Below are 16,579 nucleotides of genomic sequence, written 5' to 3'. Positions count from 1 at the left end.
AATTTATATAATCGGCCTTCGAGCTAGTAATAATTAAAATTGCTACTAAAGTGATAGGTACTGTCTAATTATACCTTAGAGAATTATACTTTTATATTATGAGTATTGAAATTTCATTTTAAATAAGTACCTTAATTTTCAATCACCTTTTTTTGCTTGCTAATATTTATAAGTTCTCACTTCTCGTCTCGGAGGCCAAGACCCACTTCGGAGTTTCAGCGCTACAGGAGTAACAGTAGTAACAGTAGATAAAAGTGATGAACTTATTCTTGGGTAAATATAGCTAAACTTGGTAAAGAATGCACCTCAACGGGAAAAGACTTTTAAGAACACCTTACATAAGTGATAATGTCTCGGAGCAATTAAATAGGCTTGTTATTTGCTCCGAGGATAATATTGATTTAAATTTCGCGCTTCTACATCTCATAAATTTTTTTTTGAAGATTTCATGGCAACATCTCTATAGTTTTCTATGTCATATAAAACATATTTACATAATAACGATCAAAAATTTAATAATTAAATATGTAAGTTTTAAGTAAGTACATATTATATTGAAATATATATATTTATTTAACATAAATACAATAATTTATCCTAAATAAGACGCTCGATCATATTCTATATTTTGACAATTGACACTTGACGATTATGACACATGAAGTTTGTGAATTCAAAACTAATAAAAGTAAAGTTATCGCTTCAACTTCATTCAATAGAAAGTAATAAAATAAAGTGGAATTTGAACGAGTACGCTAAAAGATAATCTCTAAAGCATTAAATATGTTTGAGCATTTCCAATCTTAACAGACTTGAAATAAAGTCACGATTTAAACAACAAAAATTATTAAACATCAGGCGAGTTTTTAAATGGTTTTATCAGAATTCAGAACTTAGTACCTATTTATGTATCTGCCTAGCTTAGTTACAGCGTTGTAATTAAAATTCTATAATGTTTATAGGGCGTTTATTAAGTACTTCTCGTGCAACTATCAGAAGATCTTTCCATATATCCACCAAATTAAATCAAGCAATGGGTATCGATGGAAATAACATTTTAGCCGAGAGCTTAAAAAAGCAGGTAAGGAAAGTTGGTTTTCAAAAAGAAAAACCTAATTCCGGAGTTCTATTATAATGTATGTGTCATTATTATAATTCGCTTATTATTTCAGGGCATAGAATATGTTTTCGGCATAGTAGGTATTCCTGTTATTGAAACTTCTATGGCATTCCAATCTGTCGGCATTAAATATGTGGGAATGAGAAATGAACAAGCAGCGGCTTATGCAGCTCAGGCTATTGGTTACCTTACAGGTAAAAATTCAGTTTATTATATACCTTGCGTTATGAGTAGTTTTTTGTTCTTTATTAATTAATCATGACACAAGCAACACATTTTTATTGAGTGATTTTTGTTCAGAAACACTGCCATTGAACTTTATTTACCAAGTTATAAGTAGTAAGTAATAATAATCTGCCTTTAATCCAATCTATTCCTAATCTTACCTCAAATCATTAATTGCTAAATTTATCTAAATTAGATTTTTTGTGTAATAATCAGTTATTATTTAGATTGAATACATCAAGCGCTCAAGATTAAAATTGTTACAATATGTTTTCTTCACGTTTTTCCTATACCTGTTTATGAAGTACATTGAAATTATATTATAGTGCCAATTGACTTATTTATAATATTATTATCTCATGTTAATGTAATGGGTATACAAACTATTATATACTAGGTATTTATCCATTCACAGTTATGTGTAACTTCATGGTGTCATCAAGAAATATTATTCACTAGCTGTACCGCGTGATTTCACCCGCATTGCTCCGCTCCTGTTGGTCTTAGCGTTATGATATACAGCCTTCCACGATAAATGGGCTATCTAACACTGAAAGAATTTTTCAAATTGGATCAGTAGTTTCCGAGAATAGCGCGTTCATACAAACAAACAAACTCTTCAGCTTTATAATATTAGTATAGATAAAAAAGAACATTCACATTTTTATTCTAGTAGGTATTATATATTGAATTGTATCGGGGGGGTCGCTTTTCTAAAGTAAACATGGATACAGTGGTTATTATCTTCGTTTATCATGAGATAACATTTAATCTTTTGTATTTTGTACAATGATATAATAATTATTGAGTTTAATATCAGAAGTATGTGGTATTATTTTTTAACATTATTAAATTTGAACTCATATTTTCTCTTCATACTTTCCATGAAACAAAATTTTATTTGGATATAAAAAATGATAGCTATGAAAATAATTAACATTCTATAATCTATACCCTTCTACCATTTAAGGCTGATTAAAAACCATTTGTTCCATAATTAAAACACTTTTAATAAAAACACTATTATACTATTTAAATTACAGTATGAGTAATAGATAAAACTGAAAACAAATAGTATTTTCATGAACACTTTTTTATTGTTTTGTTTAAAATTCGGTATAGATTACTCTATTTTTTGTGTTTTAAGTGAAACTTCTTTATCGGGGTTGAAAAAAAACATTTTTTCGTTACGCGTGACATTTTTCCGTTACGCGCCATCTTTTTCTTATCCCTACGACGCGTGATTGTGGCGTATTTCTTTAAAGTTTGAAAAATAAGGTCATAAAGAAGTTTCACTTCTTACGTGTCACATAGGTACACTAGTACACGCACACATTTTTTTTAAATACAACAATCATATTATTAAAGTACAAAATATAAACTACAGGCAAGCCAGGAGTATGTCTTGCGGTATCTGGCCCAGGGCTCCTCCACTGTATAGGAGGTATGGCCAATGCACAAGTGAACTGTTGGCCTCTGCTGGTCATCGCTGGCTCTTGCCCAGAAGACCATGAAGGTATTGGAGGATTCCAAGAATGGCTGCAGGTACTATTATACAAAAACAATTTTACCTACTTTCTCATTTACAGATACACAATACAGATAATTAATTTGTAGACAGAATTGTTATGGATAATTATTTATTGTCAGTGACAATATCTAAAAACAAATTGATAAAAGATAAAAATTATATTATATGTGGGTTGTAAAGGCATGCATAAATTGAGATTGTTGAAATTTACTTGTAAAACCGAAAAAAAAAATCTGGATGAACGGTCTTTCAAAGACGAAACATACACATCGAATTTAAAAAAGACCATCTTTGACCTTATTGCTTAAACCTTGAAATGTCATAAAAAAACATACTAAGTTTTTTTTAAAGAGCACCAAGACTTTGGCTACCCATATATATCAAAAAACATTATAAAATAATCATACTATTCATATACTCTTTAAGAAATGATTAGTTTGTTTGTTTCCTCTCTACCATAAATGTTGACCTTCAACTGCTTGAACAATATGTAAGCATAGACTTTTTCCACTGAATCTGTTTTTTTTTTTTTTTTTTGTTTATGTTCATATTATGTTAATTTTAAGAATTAACGAATGTTTAACATAATACCTACGTAAACAGATGTATTACATAAAGATTGTTGTAATTTTATGCAAGCAAATTCTTACTCTGGCAAAATTTTCTAGTCTGTATTTCCTTGACCTGATTAAAAAATATTTCTATAACCAATTATTAAATAATTGTATTTTATTATGGATTTGCAGCACAGAATACATAATAGTAGCTAAACGCTACAGAACGGACACTCTCCGCCTCCCGCCAAAATTAAACACTTACCTCACCCCGCACGATCAGCCATAAAATGGTCCGTATTTTTCGGCAAGGACGATACGCAACGAAGATTGACAACATTAATCAAATTGACTTAATGTAATTTTATTATGGATTTGTGATTATCGTTTTTCGTAGAAAATGGTTAGATATTGTGCTGTTAATGAAATACATTTTCATCAGAAAAACGCGATTTTTTTTTACGCTAGTCACAAATGTGCCAACCATAAAGCGTTAACACACACATTTACAGTCTCTACAGTGTGACTGTCAAAACGATAATTTTGTATGGAGTGTCCGGGGTGTGTTTGCAGGTAGAATCAAGTCGCCTGTACTGCAAGTATGCAGTACGACCTCCTTCACCAAAACTCATTCCTTTGCACGTAGAGAGAGCCGTGCGCAGCGCGTGCGCGGGTCGGCCCGGTGTAGCTTACCTGGATATGCCCGCTACTTTACTTATGGTAAGATATAATAAGTGTAGGAAAAACAGAGTTGCTGATATTTAATTGTGAATTTTTTTGTGCTATGAAAACTAGAATCTTTTATTAAAAAAATATTCGTCAATATGATGGATTCATTGTATGATATCATAATTATTACAAAAGAATACTAGTTGAAAACTTTTTCAACAAAAAACATTTTAAACATTTTAACTCGCAAATTTTTTAATAGTTACTTTTGTCTACATATTAGTTAATCAGGAATATTGTTTCTACTGTAAAAGAAATAATTTATTAAAGGCGAACAAAATTGTTTCCCCCATAAATTACTGAATAAGCCAATTTATCAAATACTTCATCCTTACAGGCGGAAGTAGAAGAAGACAAAGTGCCACTAGACTATTACACAGCAGCACCTCTAACCTTGGCTCATCCAGCCCCAGAACTAGTAGATAAAGCAGCAGAATTACTGTCCAGTGCTAAAAGGCCATTAGTAGTAGTGGGAAAGGGGGCTGCGTATGCGCGGGCTGAAGATGCAGTACGGAAACTTGTGGATAGCACTGGAATACCGTTCTTGCCTACACCTATGGGTATGATGGTCATATTTAATATTTAATATCAGGCAAAATAGACCGTTATTAAAATGCAAAGGAAGTCCAATAAGTCATATCATATCAGTAGACTCTTATTTGTCACTATCTGTGCCCCGCGGTTTTACCACCCGTAGTGCTCTGCTCCTGTTGGTCTTAGCGAGATGATATATAGCCATCTAACACTAAAATAATTTTTCAAATTGGACAAGTAGTTAGCTCCCGAGATTAGCGTGTTCAAACAAACAAACGAACTCTTCCGCTTTATAAATTATAATATTAGTATATTATATGACATTTGACACGAAATTCTATGCTATTTATTCCAACGAATTGATTTTTTATTTTAACAGTCAAAATCAATTTTCAATACATTTACAAATAATTATAATACACTAGCTTACCGCCCGCGGCTTCGCCCGCTTTCTCTAAAACGCTTTGAGATTTAAACTATCCTATCTCTCAAGTTGGATCGAACTGCACATGGTGTGCGAATTTTATTATAATCGGTTAAGTGGTTTAGGAGTTCATTGAGGACAAACATTGTGACACGAGATTTATATATATTAAGTAAGATTTACAAATACAATGTACAGGTAAGGGCGTAGTACCCGACGAGTCAGCATATTGCGTGTCGACGGCACGAACGCAAGCGCTGCTCCAAGCAGATGTGATACTCTTACTGGGCGCAAGATTGAACTGGATGCTGCACTTTGGACAGCCGCCGAGATTCGCGCCTGATGTTAAAGTTATACAGGTATGTTTTTTTAATTTTTCTTCTGTTATAACTATTGTATTCCCACCCATTTTCAATTCATCGTTCGACAAAAATGTTATTACTTTATCATATTCCCAACTGTCTTCTTTCCACATAAAGCATTACCAGCTGTAGGCTACAACTCAAAATACATTATTTCAATTACAATTAGTAAAATTATGCAAAATAATTTTATTTTTTCTTGTTCTTTTGTCAAAAATTTAACACTCGTGTTATATTAAGAAGCAAACTAATAAATAAAAGAGTTGTGTTTCATTGGAATCTATATTTTTTTTTTTTTTGTTTGTATAATTCTCAAATACTGTTATTAGTAGAAAATCTATGTTATCTGCTAAGAATTGCAAAGAAGAGGAATTGTATTTTTCTTATATACTTACATATTTGTCCTGAATTAATTAACGAAAAATCCAACAACTCATACATGCTCATATACTACTTTTTTTTTTTATTCACAGGTCGACATTTCTCCAGAGGAATTCCACAATAGTATCAAATCAGAAGTGGCAATACATTCCGACATCAAGCCATTTACTGAGGCTCTTTCTCAAAGACTTTCAAACAAAAAGTTCTCATTGCAACCCAATAATAATGCTTGGTGGCAGTCGTTGAAGGAAAAGCAGAAGAAAAATACCGAATTTGTTGAGGTGAGTTATTGAAAAATATTTAACAATTAAAATATCAATTAACTACGCCGAATAAAAATGGTTACATATTAAAATTCAAACTTCAGTTGTGAATTCATTTAGATATTGTTTATTCTATGGAAGAAGTACCTTATCCTTTATCTTAGCTAATCACAAATGAAACCAAAAAAAAACAAAAGTACACAAACTTTATTATTTGTATATATTATTATTCTTATTTTCAGGCTCAAGCAAACAACAAAACGCAGCCCTTAAATTACTATGCCGTTTTTAAGGCAGTTCAAGCTAATATTCCCAAAGATTCAATAATAGTCAGTGAAGGAGCAAATACTATGGACATTGGTAGAGGAATGCTACTTAACAACCAAGCCAGGCATAGACTGGACGCTGGTACTTTTGGAACTATGGGGGTAAGTTAAGTAACGTGTCAAATAGATGTGTTAAATCTATACTAATATTATAAAGCTGAAGAGTTTGTTTGTTTGTTGGAACGCGCTAATCTCAGGAACTACTCATCCGATTTGAAAAATTATTTTGCTGTTAGATAAGCCATTCATCAAGGAAGGCTATAGGCTATATATTATCATCTCGCTACGACCAACAAGAGCGGAGCCACGCGGGTGAAACTGCGGAGCGCAGCTAGTTGTAGATAATAAGATCGCCTGCTTCAGCAATGTTAATAATCATTTTAGTGCTATAAGTTAAAAATTCGTTATTCACTCAATTGCAATCTGTTTTTTTGCAATAAAGGTCTTTTTATTTAAATAAATGATATCATTGTTTTCCGTTGCTTAAAATCATTAATTTATCTATATATTTTAAAACTGCATCATTAGTTTTCATCAAAATCAACCGTGTGGACTATTTTCAGCAGTTTACGATACTATTCTAGTAGTTTTTCATTGTGCCAAATACGCCCAGGGCGTTTATACTTTTACTTATAATTATAGCGTTTATACTTTACTAGCTTTCTGCCCGCGGCTTCGCCCGCGTGTTCAAAGAAAAACCCGCATAGTGCCCGTTCCCGTGGGATTTTCGGGATAAAACCTATCCTATGTGTCAATCCAAGTTATCCTCTATATTTGTGCTAAATTTCATTGTAATCGGTTCAGTAGTACCTATTTGCGTGAAATAATAACAAACACACATCCATCCTCACAAACTTTCGCATTTATAAAGGCGTTAGTACACCTACGCATTCGTATGCGGCAGCGAATCTCTGCAAAACTACTGCGTAGCGAAATATCTGCGGACCGTTAGTACACAGCAATGTTTTCGCAATATGCCATTGTAATTTTCTCCATGTTTGAAGTTTTCTCCATGCTACCTCTTTTTTGTACGTACATATTTTTATAATCTGCGTGTCCAATTGCGTATAATACGGGATAATCTCGAAAAGAATGCAAAAATAATTCAGTATTTTCGGCATCCATGGCGCGAAAATCTGTCCTCACCGATAGAACGCGATCTGACGCTTTGCGATGCGAAACATCACTAGCGAAACTTATGCGTCTGTAGTGGCCATTTCGCAGTTCCTTGCGAAAAAGTTGCGAAAACATTGCTGTGTACTAACGTTCCGCAGATATTTCGTTAATTATTATATACTAGTGATCCGCCCCAGCTTCGCCCGTGGTACATATTTTGCAATAAAAGGTAGCCTATGTCCTTTCTCGGGTATCAAAATATCTCTATACCAAATTTCATGCAAATTGGTTCAGTAGTTTAGGCGTGATTTAGTAACAGACAGACAGACAGACAGAGTTACTTTCGCATTTATAATATTAGTATGGATTTATTACTAAAGGCGTAATATGAGTAGGATTATATGAATACAAGTGTAATATTATAATATTTGTATGGTTGCAGGTGGGACCTGCATTCGCTGTAGCATCGGCGATGTGGTGCAGAGACTATGCGCCCAACAAGCGAGTCGTGTGCGTTGAAGGAGATTCCGCTTTTGGATTCTCAGGTAAACTATAAAATATTTATTTAGATAGGTATCTACCTAAAAATAACAGAATACGAAAACTTTTCGAACAGTCATTTCGCACCATTGAGGCGATGTATCATGGAATGTATTAGTTCTCCTAATTTCCATTAGCTAGAGACAAAATTTTGAATTTTCTCAATTAAATAAACGTTTATTTATGTTTGGACAATTGAATTGTAATATTTACTAGCTTACCGCCTGCGGCCTCGCCCGCGTTTTCAAAGAAAACCCGCATAGTCCCCGTTCCCGTGGGATTTCCGGGATAAAACCTAGCCTATATTGCTCAGTGAAGATGCAGCTTTCTAATGGTGAAAGAATTTTTGAAATCGGTCCAGTAGTTTATGCGTGAGAACCATACATACATACATACATAATTACAAACCTTTACCTTTATTAGTATAGATTACTGCCTTACTAATTAAATGTCTTATCAATTTTACAGGAATGGAGATTGAAACGATGTTCCGCTACAAGCTGCCAGTGATTATTATAATTGTGAACAACAATGGTATATACAGTGGGTTTGATAAAGAAACCATGAAGGATTTCCAGTCTGCTGGCGACATCGCTCAATGGTAGGTTGAACTTCATGTGCATTTGGAGAAGAGCAAAATATGTCTAAAATACAAAATAATCTGAAGAATTAATTTGTAAAGACTAAAGACGCTTTTTATCTATTGCTTTAATAACAATGACTGAATATATTTTATAATATTATGTATTTATAAAATACGAGACAAAGATTTATAAACAGTAATGTGTAAAGTTGACTATCCATGGCCTTCTATAAAAAGTGACAATAATAAAGAAAACATATTTCTCGTAAAATATTTCACATCCACAATAAGAATGTGTTTATTATTTATTTTAACATGAAAAACTAACCAATATAATATCAATTTACAGTACTCCTCCCACCGCATTATCCAGCGAGGTTCGCTATGAGAAGATGATGGAAATGTTCGGCAGTTCGGGCCACTTGTGCCGAACTGTGGAAGAAATCGAAACAGCTATCAAAGCCGCTATACAAGTCACAGACAGACCCAGCATTATCAACATATTGATCAGCCCGCAAGCCAACAGAAAACCACAAACGTTCAATTGGCTTACCGAGTCTAAACTGTAATTATATTGTTGAAATTTGAAGAGATATATTTATACTTTTATGTTGTTTTTGGTGCTATGTCAAGGGAGCTTATATTTCTATTGTTGGTGAATCGCTTTAATATATACAATTGTTATGCTCAAATAAAACAAAGGTTAAGGTTTAAGGATAATTTTTATATTGTCTGTCTATTGAGTCATTTATAATGTCACATCACATGTTTGTATATGTTGAACTTAAAATTATATAATAATAAATATATTATTTGTTATAAACTAAATCCCTGTATTTTCTTTAACTTCACTGTAAGCAAATGAATCGGCTGTGTAGGTGATCCAAAGCAAACAGAACATTGCTATTGTTATTTCTTCACACTTTGCTGAGGCAGCCAATCAAGAAGTTTTCTATCACAGTTTGTGCTGAAAACAATAACACAATATATTAATGACAAATACTGAAACTATCACAAGGCGAGTTTAATAATTATGTCAAATTTTATATTTGTTTGACTTGGTTAAAAAAAATTTGGTTCAAAAACCTCATAATTCCTTCAAGGCCGTATGTGTTGTTTCACCATAGAATTTTTCAGATAGCTTCTTATCAAATAAGGAAGTCTACATTATGTTTACAAACATAATTCTTCCTCTTTCCTCTTTGATTGAAAAATCTATGTGAAAAACATTGAATATTTAGATTTTATAGCATTCAAATGCTATTTCTAAATGAGAAAATTTTTAAAGGAAAAAAATATTGATCATGAGGTGGGACTCGAGCCCGCGTCTTTTTGCCAAACCGTCTTTTTGCCTAGCCTCTCGACCACCCATGATCACACCTGAAGAACATTTTATAAGTAAAGTGTTCTTCACAAAGACACATAACACATCTTGCAATAAAACGTGTAAATCGAAAACAATATACGCAGCTCACCTAACTTGCAGTTATTTGTTGTAGTTAGAGTGTAAGCATCTTGATCATAGTCATTGGTGAGTGTGAGATCAGCGCCTCTGATGAGGAGCTCGTTACAGGTGTAGGGGAAATCTGCCGCCGCAGCGTACATAAGGGCTGTGCTACCGGACTGGAACAAAACATATTAATTATAATTAAACTATAGTAGAAGTAATAAGTTTAATCCTGCTAAGATTATTAACATGAAAGTTTGCGAGGATCGATAGACAGTTGTTGCTCTTTCACACAAAAATAGTTCATAAGATAAAGAGTACAAACACTATGAATTGGGTCTCCATCGTCTATTGAAGAACACAATTCTTAGCATATTTCTAAACTCTCGTTAAAATTTACAAGGGAATTGGAAACAGTTTTTAACATTTCAATATTATTTTTACAAGTAATGTACAGACCATCAATACACATAATATACCTTATTCACCAGCAACTACCCATAAGACTAACGATACATTAATAATATGAAATAAATAAAAATTAATCCCAAAATGTGTTGGCAAGCGCATAACTTGAGAATGGCTTAACCAATTTCGTTAATTCTTTTTTTATAATATTCCTTGAAGTTTGAGGATGGTTCTTATGTAGAGAAAACGTGAATATGTACCACGGGCGAAGCCGGGGCGGACCGCTAGTATGAAATAAAACTTACATCATCTTGTATGTCTGCGTCGGCACCTTCATTCAATAGAAATTTCACAACCTCATGGTGACCGCCGGCTGCAGCCAGGTGGAGGGCTGTCTCGCCCTCTGGGCCCCGCATGTTAACATTGGCCCCGCACCTTAATATTTACGAGAATTTAATACAATAGAATACTTATTAATGTTTTGATGGTATCAACTTGTTGCTTTTTTGTAAATATAATTATTTATAGGCTAATACAATACCAAGAATTGAAAACAAGCATTTATCATTTAGTTTTGTGTTTTGTGTTAATTTGTGTTTTTCTAATATGATAATTTATAAGCAAATATGTAATTTAAGACTAAAATTATTTTATAATTTTTTCTAATATTATTATTAAATGTGAAGGCAGTGTTATAAAGTTGTACCATTTATTACAATTTAAAGATCAGAATTTTTTCATCTATAGAACAGATATTATGTAGGGAAATAATATATAGTAATAATATATATTACATATAAAACACCAAAAAATAACATACACATGATAACATATACCTATTTCGAAAAAATTCGAGAAAAATCAAAATCTAATCCACTTGAGGGAACTATCATAAACAATAGAGACAAAGCAACATCCCTTGAACAAAAGAAGGCCACACACTTACCAAACAAGGTCCTGGCAACTGTTCAATTGCCCATAACTTGCTGCCCAGTGCAGGGCAGTAAGACCATGCTCATCAGTAATATCAACATATTGCTCCAGTTTCACGTCGTCACGGGTTATTTCACCGCGACCTGCCTTCGCGTGAAAGCTACAATCGGGCTGAGGCAGCTCAGGAACCCGCGCCTGCGTGTTACCTACAAACACGACCTTGAATACTTCACAACTAATTCAAATCCTTCAAAATAGATAATCGATAAGAATCCTTATAATGCGCTAAGGGCACGGATAAAATTCAAAGGTCACCTCTTTGTAAATTTGTCAATGCTGTACACTGCACCGATTTATACGGCGTAAATGCACTCTTTCTAACTCCGTTTAAATTGGGCGCCCATCGTTGATATCCACCGCTGCCACTTTTACTACTATCTTGACTTCCAGAATCGAATTCACATTTAAAATTCTCCAAGTTCTCTTGCTTCTCTTGTTTTATATCAAAATTCTTTTCTTCGTTTTTAACAGAAATACCTTCTTCCATTTTTGCTCTATCGCTTACTTTTGCAGAAGCTCTGTTGAATGTTGATTAATGATTTCGTACGCAATAATCATTAATGAGAGTTGCCAACTCAATTTACAAAAATAGGTAACCATTTAAAACTTTTAAAATGTAAAGCATTGATACATTTATTTATAATAATAATAAAAAAAAAACTTTGCATAGTACGCTTTTATGGAAGATCCAAATAAGAATACCTATTAAATTTTTCAATATTTAAAATGAAATTAAAATGCTCTTTATCTGTTATTCTTCTATTTTCAGAAGTATAGTCAAAATAGTCGGTATACTTTTAAATGAATATAAATTCCAGTTTGGAAATAAAAGTAAAATGAATATGGTTTTTTTTCCATTACAACTATAATATTTACATTTCTTCGTGACCGATAACGCTCATAGATCGCACATTTCAGGCAAAACTGCCTAGAGCTGTCAACATTGAATATAAGTCAATTTTGTATAAAAAATTAGTCAATTTTGTAAACATTCATCAAAATTCAAAACAATAGACTAAAGAATAATTTATGACGATTTTAATATTTTTTTAGCTAGCAGTGATATTTAAAAATTAAATAACGAGATGACTAATTCAGTATTTAATATTATGATCATACTAATGAAGCAATTATGAATGAAACTTAACACAGTTTGTCTGACACATGGAACTATAGTCATACTGGAACCCAAACTCCTAAGAAAAAATAAAAAACTGATAGAATGACCGCAAGTAACCCCTGTTTTCCCCATAGGGTAGCCAGTGTGATTGTAAATTTTTCCCCTATTGACGTGCATTAAAAATCGACTGTCAGTATAATAGGTCTATATGACAAAAATCATTAATAAAATCCGCTAAAAAAAATGAAATTTAAACGAGATTCATGCAGGTTTGCTTTTCCATTGAAATAACAAAGGTTTACAACTTTTAAAATGGATTGCTTATCGAGCACGCTCATAATTTTTTTCCCATATTTTGAATTATGTTATGAAAATCGTTGCGCGGCAGCCCCAATTCTAGGTGTCAAATAATGTTTACTGCAAAATGGCGGATGTTTATATTCATTTCGTGAGTTTGTTCTTGTATTTTAGAATTATTCTGAGCCAAAATTAATAGAAATGATTGTAAATATATTGTGCGCGGTTGCAAAAGTGAGTGGCAGCCAGGATGTGATATTATATTTCATTCGTAAGTACAAAAAACCATCCATAAACTACGCTTCATGTAAAATTGTAGTTTAGTAATATTTCTACTTTAATTGTTGTTAAATCTGGAATAATAGATCGAAGTTGTGATTATAATGTTAATTTCGATTAGGTTTTTTCCATTTAACATCTGTATTTGCTTATTATTAAATGTTTCATGATTGTAGTAAATATTAGACTAGGGTGTCCATACTTTATAAAATTGTGTATATAATATATTTCGGTACGGTATTTTATATGAGGTAAAAGAAAAGGAGAAGTCTTTCTCCACTGGCTACGTCTTAATTGGCGTGACAGTTAATGGTATAAAAACGTTGTTTACTACTTTTATATAATGATATATTGTAAAATCAAAAACTCGAAAGTACATAATAAATAGTACCTACCTACTGAAATAGAAGCACTAGACAACAGCACAAATTTTTTGTTTTCTGTATCTAAATGACATTTTTATATTTTGCAAATAATCTTCTTTTCTCTTTACAGGTTTCCGTCCAATCTAGCGGAACGTAATACATGGCTAAATAGCTAAATATAGTAGAATTAAAAATATCCTGTTTTGAAAAAGCGAAGATATTATGCAACATTCATTTTAAACCAGCACTTGGACAGTGCGGCGGATGTTGCCTGTAACCTCATAGGAGGCCATGTCCCAGCAGTGGGAACGTAATATATACGTTACGGGAAATAAAATGTATGGGAGGGTTTAAAGTTACATTTTTAGATATTTCTCGTTATATTAAAAAAAGTTATTATTGTTATTTTACTCATTACGTAAAGTTTCATATCGATATCAGTTTAAAGTTTTTTGATACCTGCAATAGTTACGGAATAATCACCTGTGTAATCGTTAAGTGTGCACTTAACGATTACACCCTGAATATATTATATATTTTGTTTTTTATTGTATCATAGGGAAGCGCAAGACCACGATCTCATATTTCAAGTACTCTTAAAACTATTTAAATACTTAAGGGTATGGAATAATTAAAATATATTCAGTGAGCCGATTTCGTTATTTTTTATTGTTATTGTATCTTATAATTTGCAAATTTGTAAAGGCAGTTGGCATTGTAATGATAAATAAATATTATTAAAACGCATTGATATTTTACTTCATTAATCCTTAAATCTAGTATTACAGTAAAATTTTTATACAAATAAAATTGATGTATCCATAATTTTTTCCTTAATATCCTGAATTTTTTATCCGTATACTCACCCCACGGAAATATAGATATACTATATATATTTCCATGACTCATCCTAGCTAGAAAGAGACGGAGGGGAAACGATAATTTTCAAGGTCAAATTTCTTGACTGCACTTTTTCTTTGGGAGTGTGGGTTCCAGTATGTATATAGTTCCGTGGTCTGACACATCTTTCAGATTTTATAGATATGTTAGTAATATCATGGACCCAATAAATATCTAGTATTCGTCCATGGTAATATATACGTAGGTAAATATATTGATATAATTGTGGATGTCATTACCAGCATTGTTAATTCAATTTTTTAATTGATTTTTATGTTCAGAGAAAGCTAATTGAAAAAAAAGGGGGTAAAATGTCTTTGGTTTATGGCTGTATGTAAATATTTTTAATCTGTTTCTGTCCTAAGACTCTCTGACTAATATATAGTTATCTGTGCCTAAGACATTTGTAATTTAAACTGTGTAAGTTTATGAATTCGGTTCGTTAGCATTTAGAAAATATTTACTCGATTGTGGATATGATGATATTTCAATAATTTTTCAATACAATACGTTAATTTTGTTTTCTTATTATAATTACTATATTACTTGCTCTGTGATTATAATGTCGGCATCAGCACCAAAAACACAACAGCTTCAGCAAGATTTACAAAATGAATTGACTTCAGCAAACCAATTATTACGTCTCATGTAAGTATGTTTTGTTGTTACGTTTACGTATTAATAGACTAATAATTTTATAATATAAATATACTTAAATTTATGTATTGTGTAAGAGATTAATACTTATTATGTTATTTTTGTAAAAATCGTTAGATCTATAGAGTTGCAGAAAATCAAAAGTTTTACTATGGCCGGAGGGGAATTTGAAGAAAATATTAAACAGGTACTTTTGTGCTCTACGATAATGTTTACATCAAAACTAAATATTATGCTTATCTTAATTTTTAGAAGTATAACTGTTCCCTTCATCATATCATTACAATTACAAAGAATTAAAGATGTTTATAATTAATTTTTTTTGAGCAAATGTAAGTTTCCAGAACTATATTTTGTGACTTAAATTCCATATTTCTTGCATGATAACTTATATAACATGGCTTACTTAGATGGCTTTGAATATTTAGATATCATGATTAAGATTTTACCCTATTCCAGAATGCATCTATAATTGGAGATTTAGCTAAAATGCAACAGATAAACATAAAAGATTTGCCGCCACTTAAAAGGTTGCAACCACAACTAGACATGACACAAGAAACAAACCAAAGTTATCAGCAACATGACAGCTTCAGGAACAGTATGGATGATAGTCAATAGTGTGTTGATTTTTCTTAGTTTGTAATGTTAAATTTAATAAATTATTTTTTAATTTTCTATTACTATGACTATGAGCATTTCTCTTATTTCTTCATACATTTTGTCCTTTCAGTACTCATTGTCACATTGTAGAAAAAATTGTATATTCAGGAAATAAAAATGCTATTGCAATAGTGACTTGTGTGCATTATTAAGGCTCAAAAGTTTTAGGAAAAACAATCTATACTAATATTATAAAGCTGATTATAAGTTTGAACATGCTAATCTCGGGCACTACTGGTCCAATTTGAAAAATTATTTTCGTATTAGATAGCCCATTCATCTAGGAAGGTTATAATATATTATCATCTCGCTAAGACCAACAGGGGCGGAGCACTGCGGGTAAAACCGCAGAGCACAGCTAGTGTATAATATTTATTCTTATGCATACAGATTGTCTGTATACTTATAACTGCAAAAAAAAATGACCTCTCAGTCTGTCTATCTATATTTTATTTATTGAATATCACATCCTTGCTACAGAATGGTTCCAAAGCCAACTTGGCATGCCTTGAGTACTTGGAGAATTGAAATAGCTCAGATAATTTAAAAAAACTACCTATGTAAACTAGTATGTAATTAAAACATTTTAATTGGATAATAATATGCTGCAATTTTTTTATATTATAACCAAAAATTCTTATTCATAGAAATTATTATTATCACAACCTAAAATTTGTTTTAGCTCTTCTGCTAAAAAACGAGCAAATAGACCGCCGACTTATGAGAAGTTTTTAAAGCAAAGAGAAGGTTTATAAGGAAAGA

General features: G+C 32.0%; 3 protein-coding genes and 1 long non-coding RNA gene across 5 annotated transcripts; 3 read left to right on the top strand and 1 right to left on the bottom strand.

Moving 5' to 3' along the window:
- Window positions 1-708: 708 nt before the first annotated feature.
- Window positions 709-9,516, top strand: LOC123697728 (2-hydroxyacyl-CoA lyase 1). 2 transcript variants are annotated; one of them, XM_045644261.1, is made up of 12 exons: window positions 709-858; window positions 963-1,081; window positions 1,173-1,314; window positions 2,733-2,890; window positions 4,004-4,150; window positions 4,497-4,719; window positions 5,316-5,476; window positions 5,953-6,141; window positions 6,366-6,551; window positions 8,008-8,110; window positions 8,574-8,706; window positions 9,038-9,516. In XM_045644261.1, exons 2-12 carry the CDS (start codon window positions 1,034-1,036, stop codon window positions 9,255-9,257), a joined length of 1,710 nt encoding a protein of 569 aa, XP_045500217.1. In that variant the 5' UTR covers window positions 709-858; window positions 963-1,033; the 3' UTR covers window positions 9,258-9,516. The 2 variants fall into 2 exon arrangements, with proteins under 2 accessions (XP_045500217.1, XP_045500216.1); XM_045644260.1 differs by lacking the exon at window positions 709-858 and having other exon boundaries at window positions 888-1,081.
- LOC123697729 (DNA-binding protein RFXANK-like) lies at window positions 9,392-12,092 on the bottom strand. Its single transcript, XM_045644262.1, has 5 exons — window positions 11,792-12,092; window positions 11,490-11,682; window positions 10,849-10,978; window positions 10,164-10,311; window positions 9,392-9,655 (listed from the first exon to the last, which is right to left on the bottom strand). The coding sequence occupies exons 1-5, from the start codon at window positions 12,021-12,023 to the stop codon at window positions 9,606-9,608; spliced, it is 753 nt and encodes a 250-aa protein (XP_045500218.1). The 5' UTR covers window positions 12,024-12,092; the 3' UTR covers window positions 9,392-9,605.
- Window positions 12,093-12,711: 619 nt separating this feature from the next.
- Window positions 12,712-14,611, top strand: LOC123697727. Its single transcript, XR_006752263.1, has 2 exons — window positions 12,712-13,224; window positions 13,728-14,611. It is a non-coding gene; the product is annotated as an uncharacterized LOC123697727 (long non-coding RNA).
- A 448-nt stretch (window positions 14,612-15,059) lies between these two features.
- Window positions 15,060-16,572, top strand: LOC123698208. The gene is made up of 4 exons (XM_045644795.1): window positions 15,060-15,145; window positions 15,272-15,341; window positions 15,614-15,774; window positions 16,500-16,572. Exons 1-4 carry the CDS (start codon window positions 15,060-15,062, stop codon window positions 16,570-16,572), a joined length of 390 nt encoding a protein of 129 aa, XP_045500751.1.
- Window positions 16,573-16,579: the final 7 nt, after the last annotated feature.

The sequence above is a fragment of the Colias croceus genome, chromosome 15 (genome assembly GCF_905220415.1).
Source record: "Colias croceus chromosome 15, ilColCroc2.1".
Lineage (NCBI taxonomy): Eukaryota > Metazoa > Arthropoda > Insecta > Lepidoptera > Pieridae > Colias > Colias croceus.
The sequence above is the reverse complement of the archived record's forward strand: the minus strand, read 5'-3'. Positions and strand labels throughout refer to the sequence as shown.

What these genes read in the sequence shown, in the direction of transcription:
- LOC123697729 (XM_045644262.1), bottom strand. Translation starts at nt 12,023, where the DNA reads ATGGAAGAAGGTATTTCTGTTAAAAACGAAGAAAAGAATTTTGATATA. An exon ending in ATTGACAAATTTACAAAGAG is followed by an intron (nt 11,683 to 11,791) that starts GTGACCTTTGAA and finishes TCGTGTTTGTAG; the next exon opens with GTAACACGCAGGCGCGGGTT. An exon ending in ACGCAGACATACAAGATGAT is followed by an intron (nt 10,312 to 10,848) that starts GTAAGTTTTATT and finishes GTTTTGTTCCAG; the next exon opens with TCCGGTAGCACAGCCCTTAT.
- LOC123698208 (XM_045644795.1), top strand. Translation starts at nt 15,060, where the DNA reads ATGTCGGCATCAGCACCAAAAACACAACAGCTTCAGCAAGATTTACAA. An exon ending in TTGAAGAAAATATTAAACAG is followed by an intron (nt 15,342 to 15,613) that starts GTACTTTTGTGC and finishes ACCCTATTCCAG; the next exon opens with AATGCATCTATAATTGGAGA. An exon ending in AGTATGGATGATAGTCAATA is followed by an intron (nt 15,775 to 16,499) that starts GTGTGTTGATTT and finishes AATTTGTTTTAG; the next exon opens with CTCTTCTGCTAAAAAACGAG.
- LOC123697728 (XM_045644260.1), top strand. Translation starts at nt 953, where the DNA reads ATGTTTATAGGGCGTTTATTAAGTACTTCTCGTGCAACTATCAGAAGA. An exon ending in TGCCCGCTACTTTACTTATG is followed by an intron (nt 4,151 to 4,496) that starts GTAAGATATAAT and finishes TCATCCTTACAG; the next exon opens with GCGGAAGTAGAAGAAGACAA. An exon ending in GCTGGCGACATCGCTCAATG is followed by an intron (nt 8,707 to 9,037) that starts GTAGGTTGAACT and finishes ATCAATTTACAG; the next exon opens with TACTCCTCCCACCGCATTAT.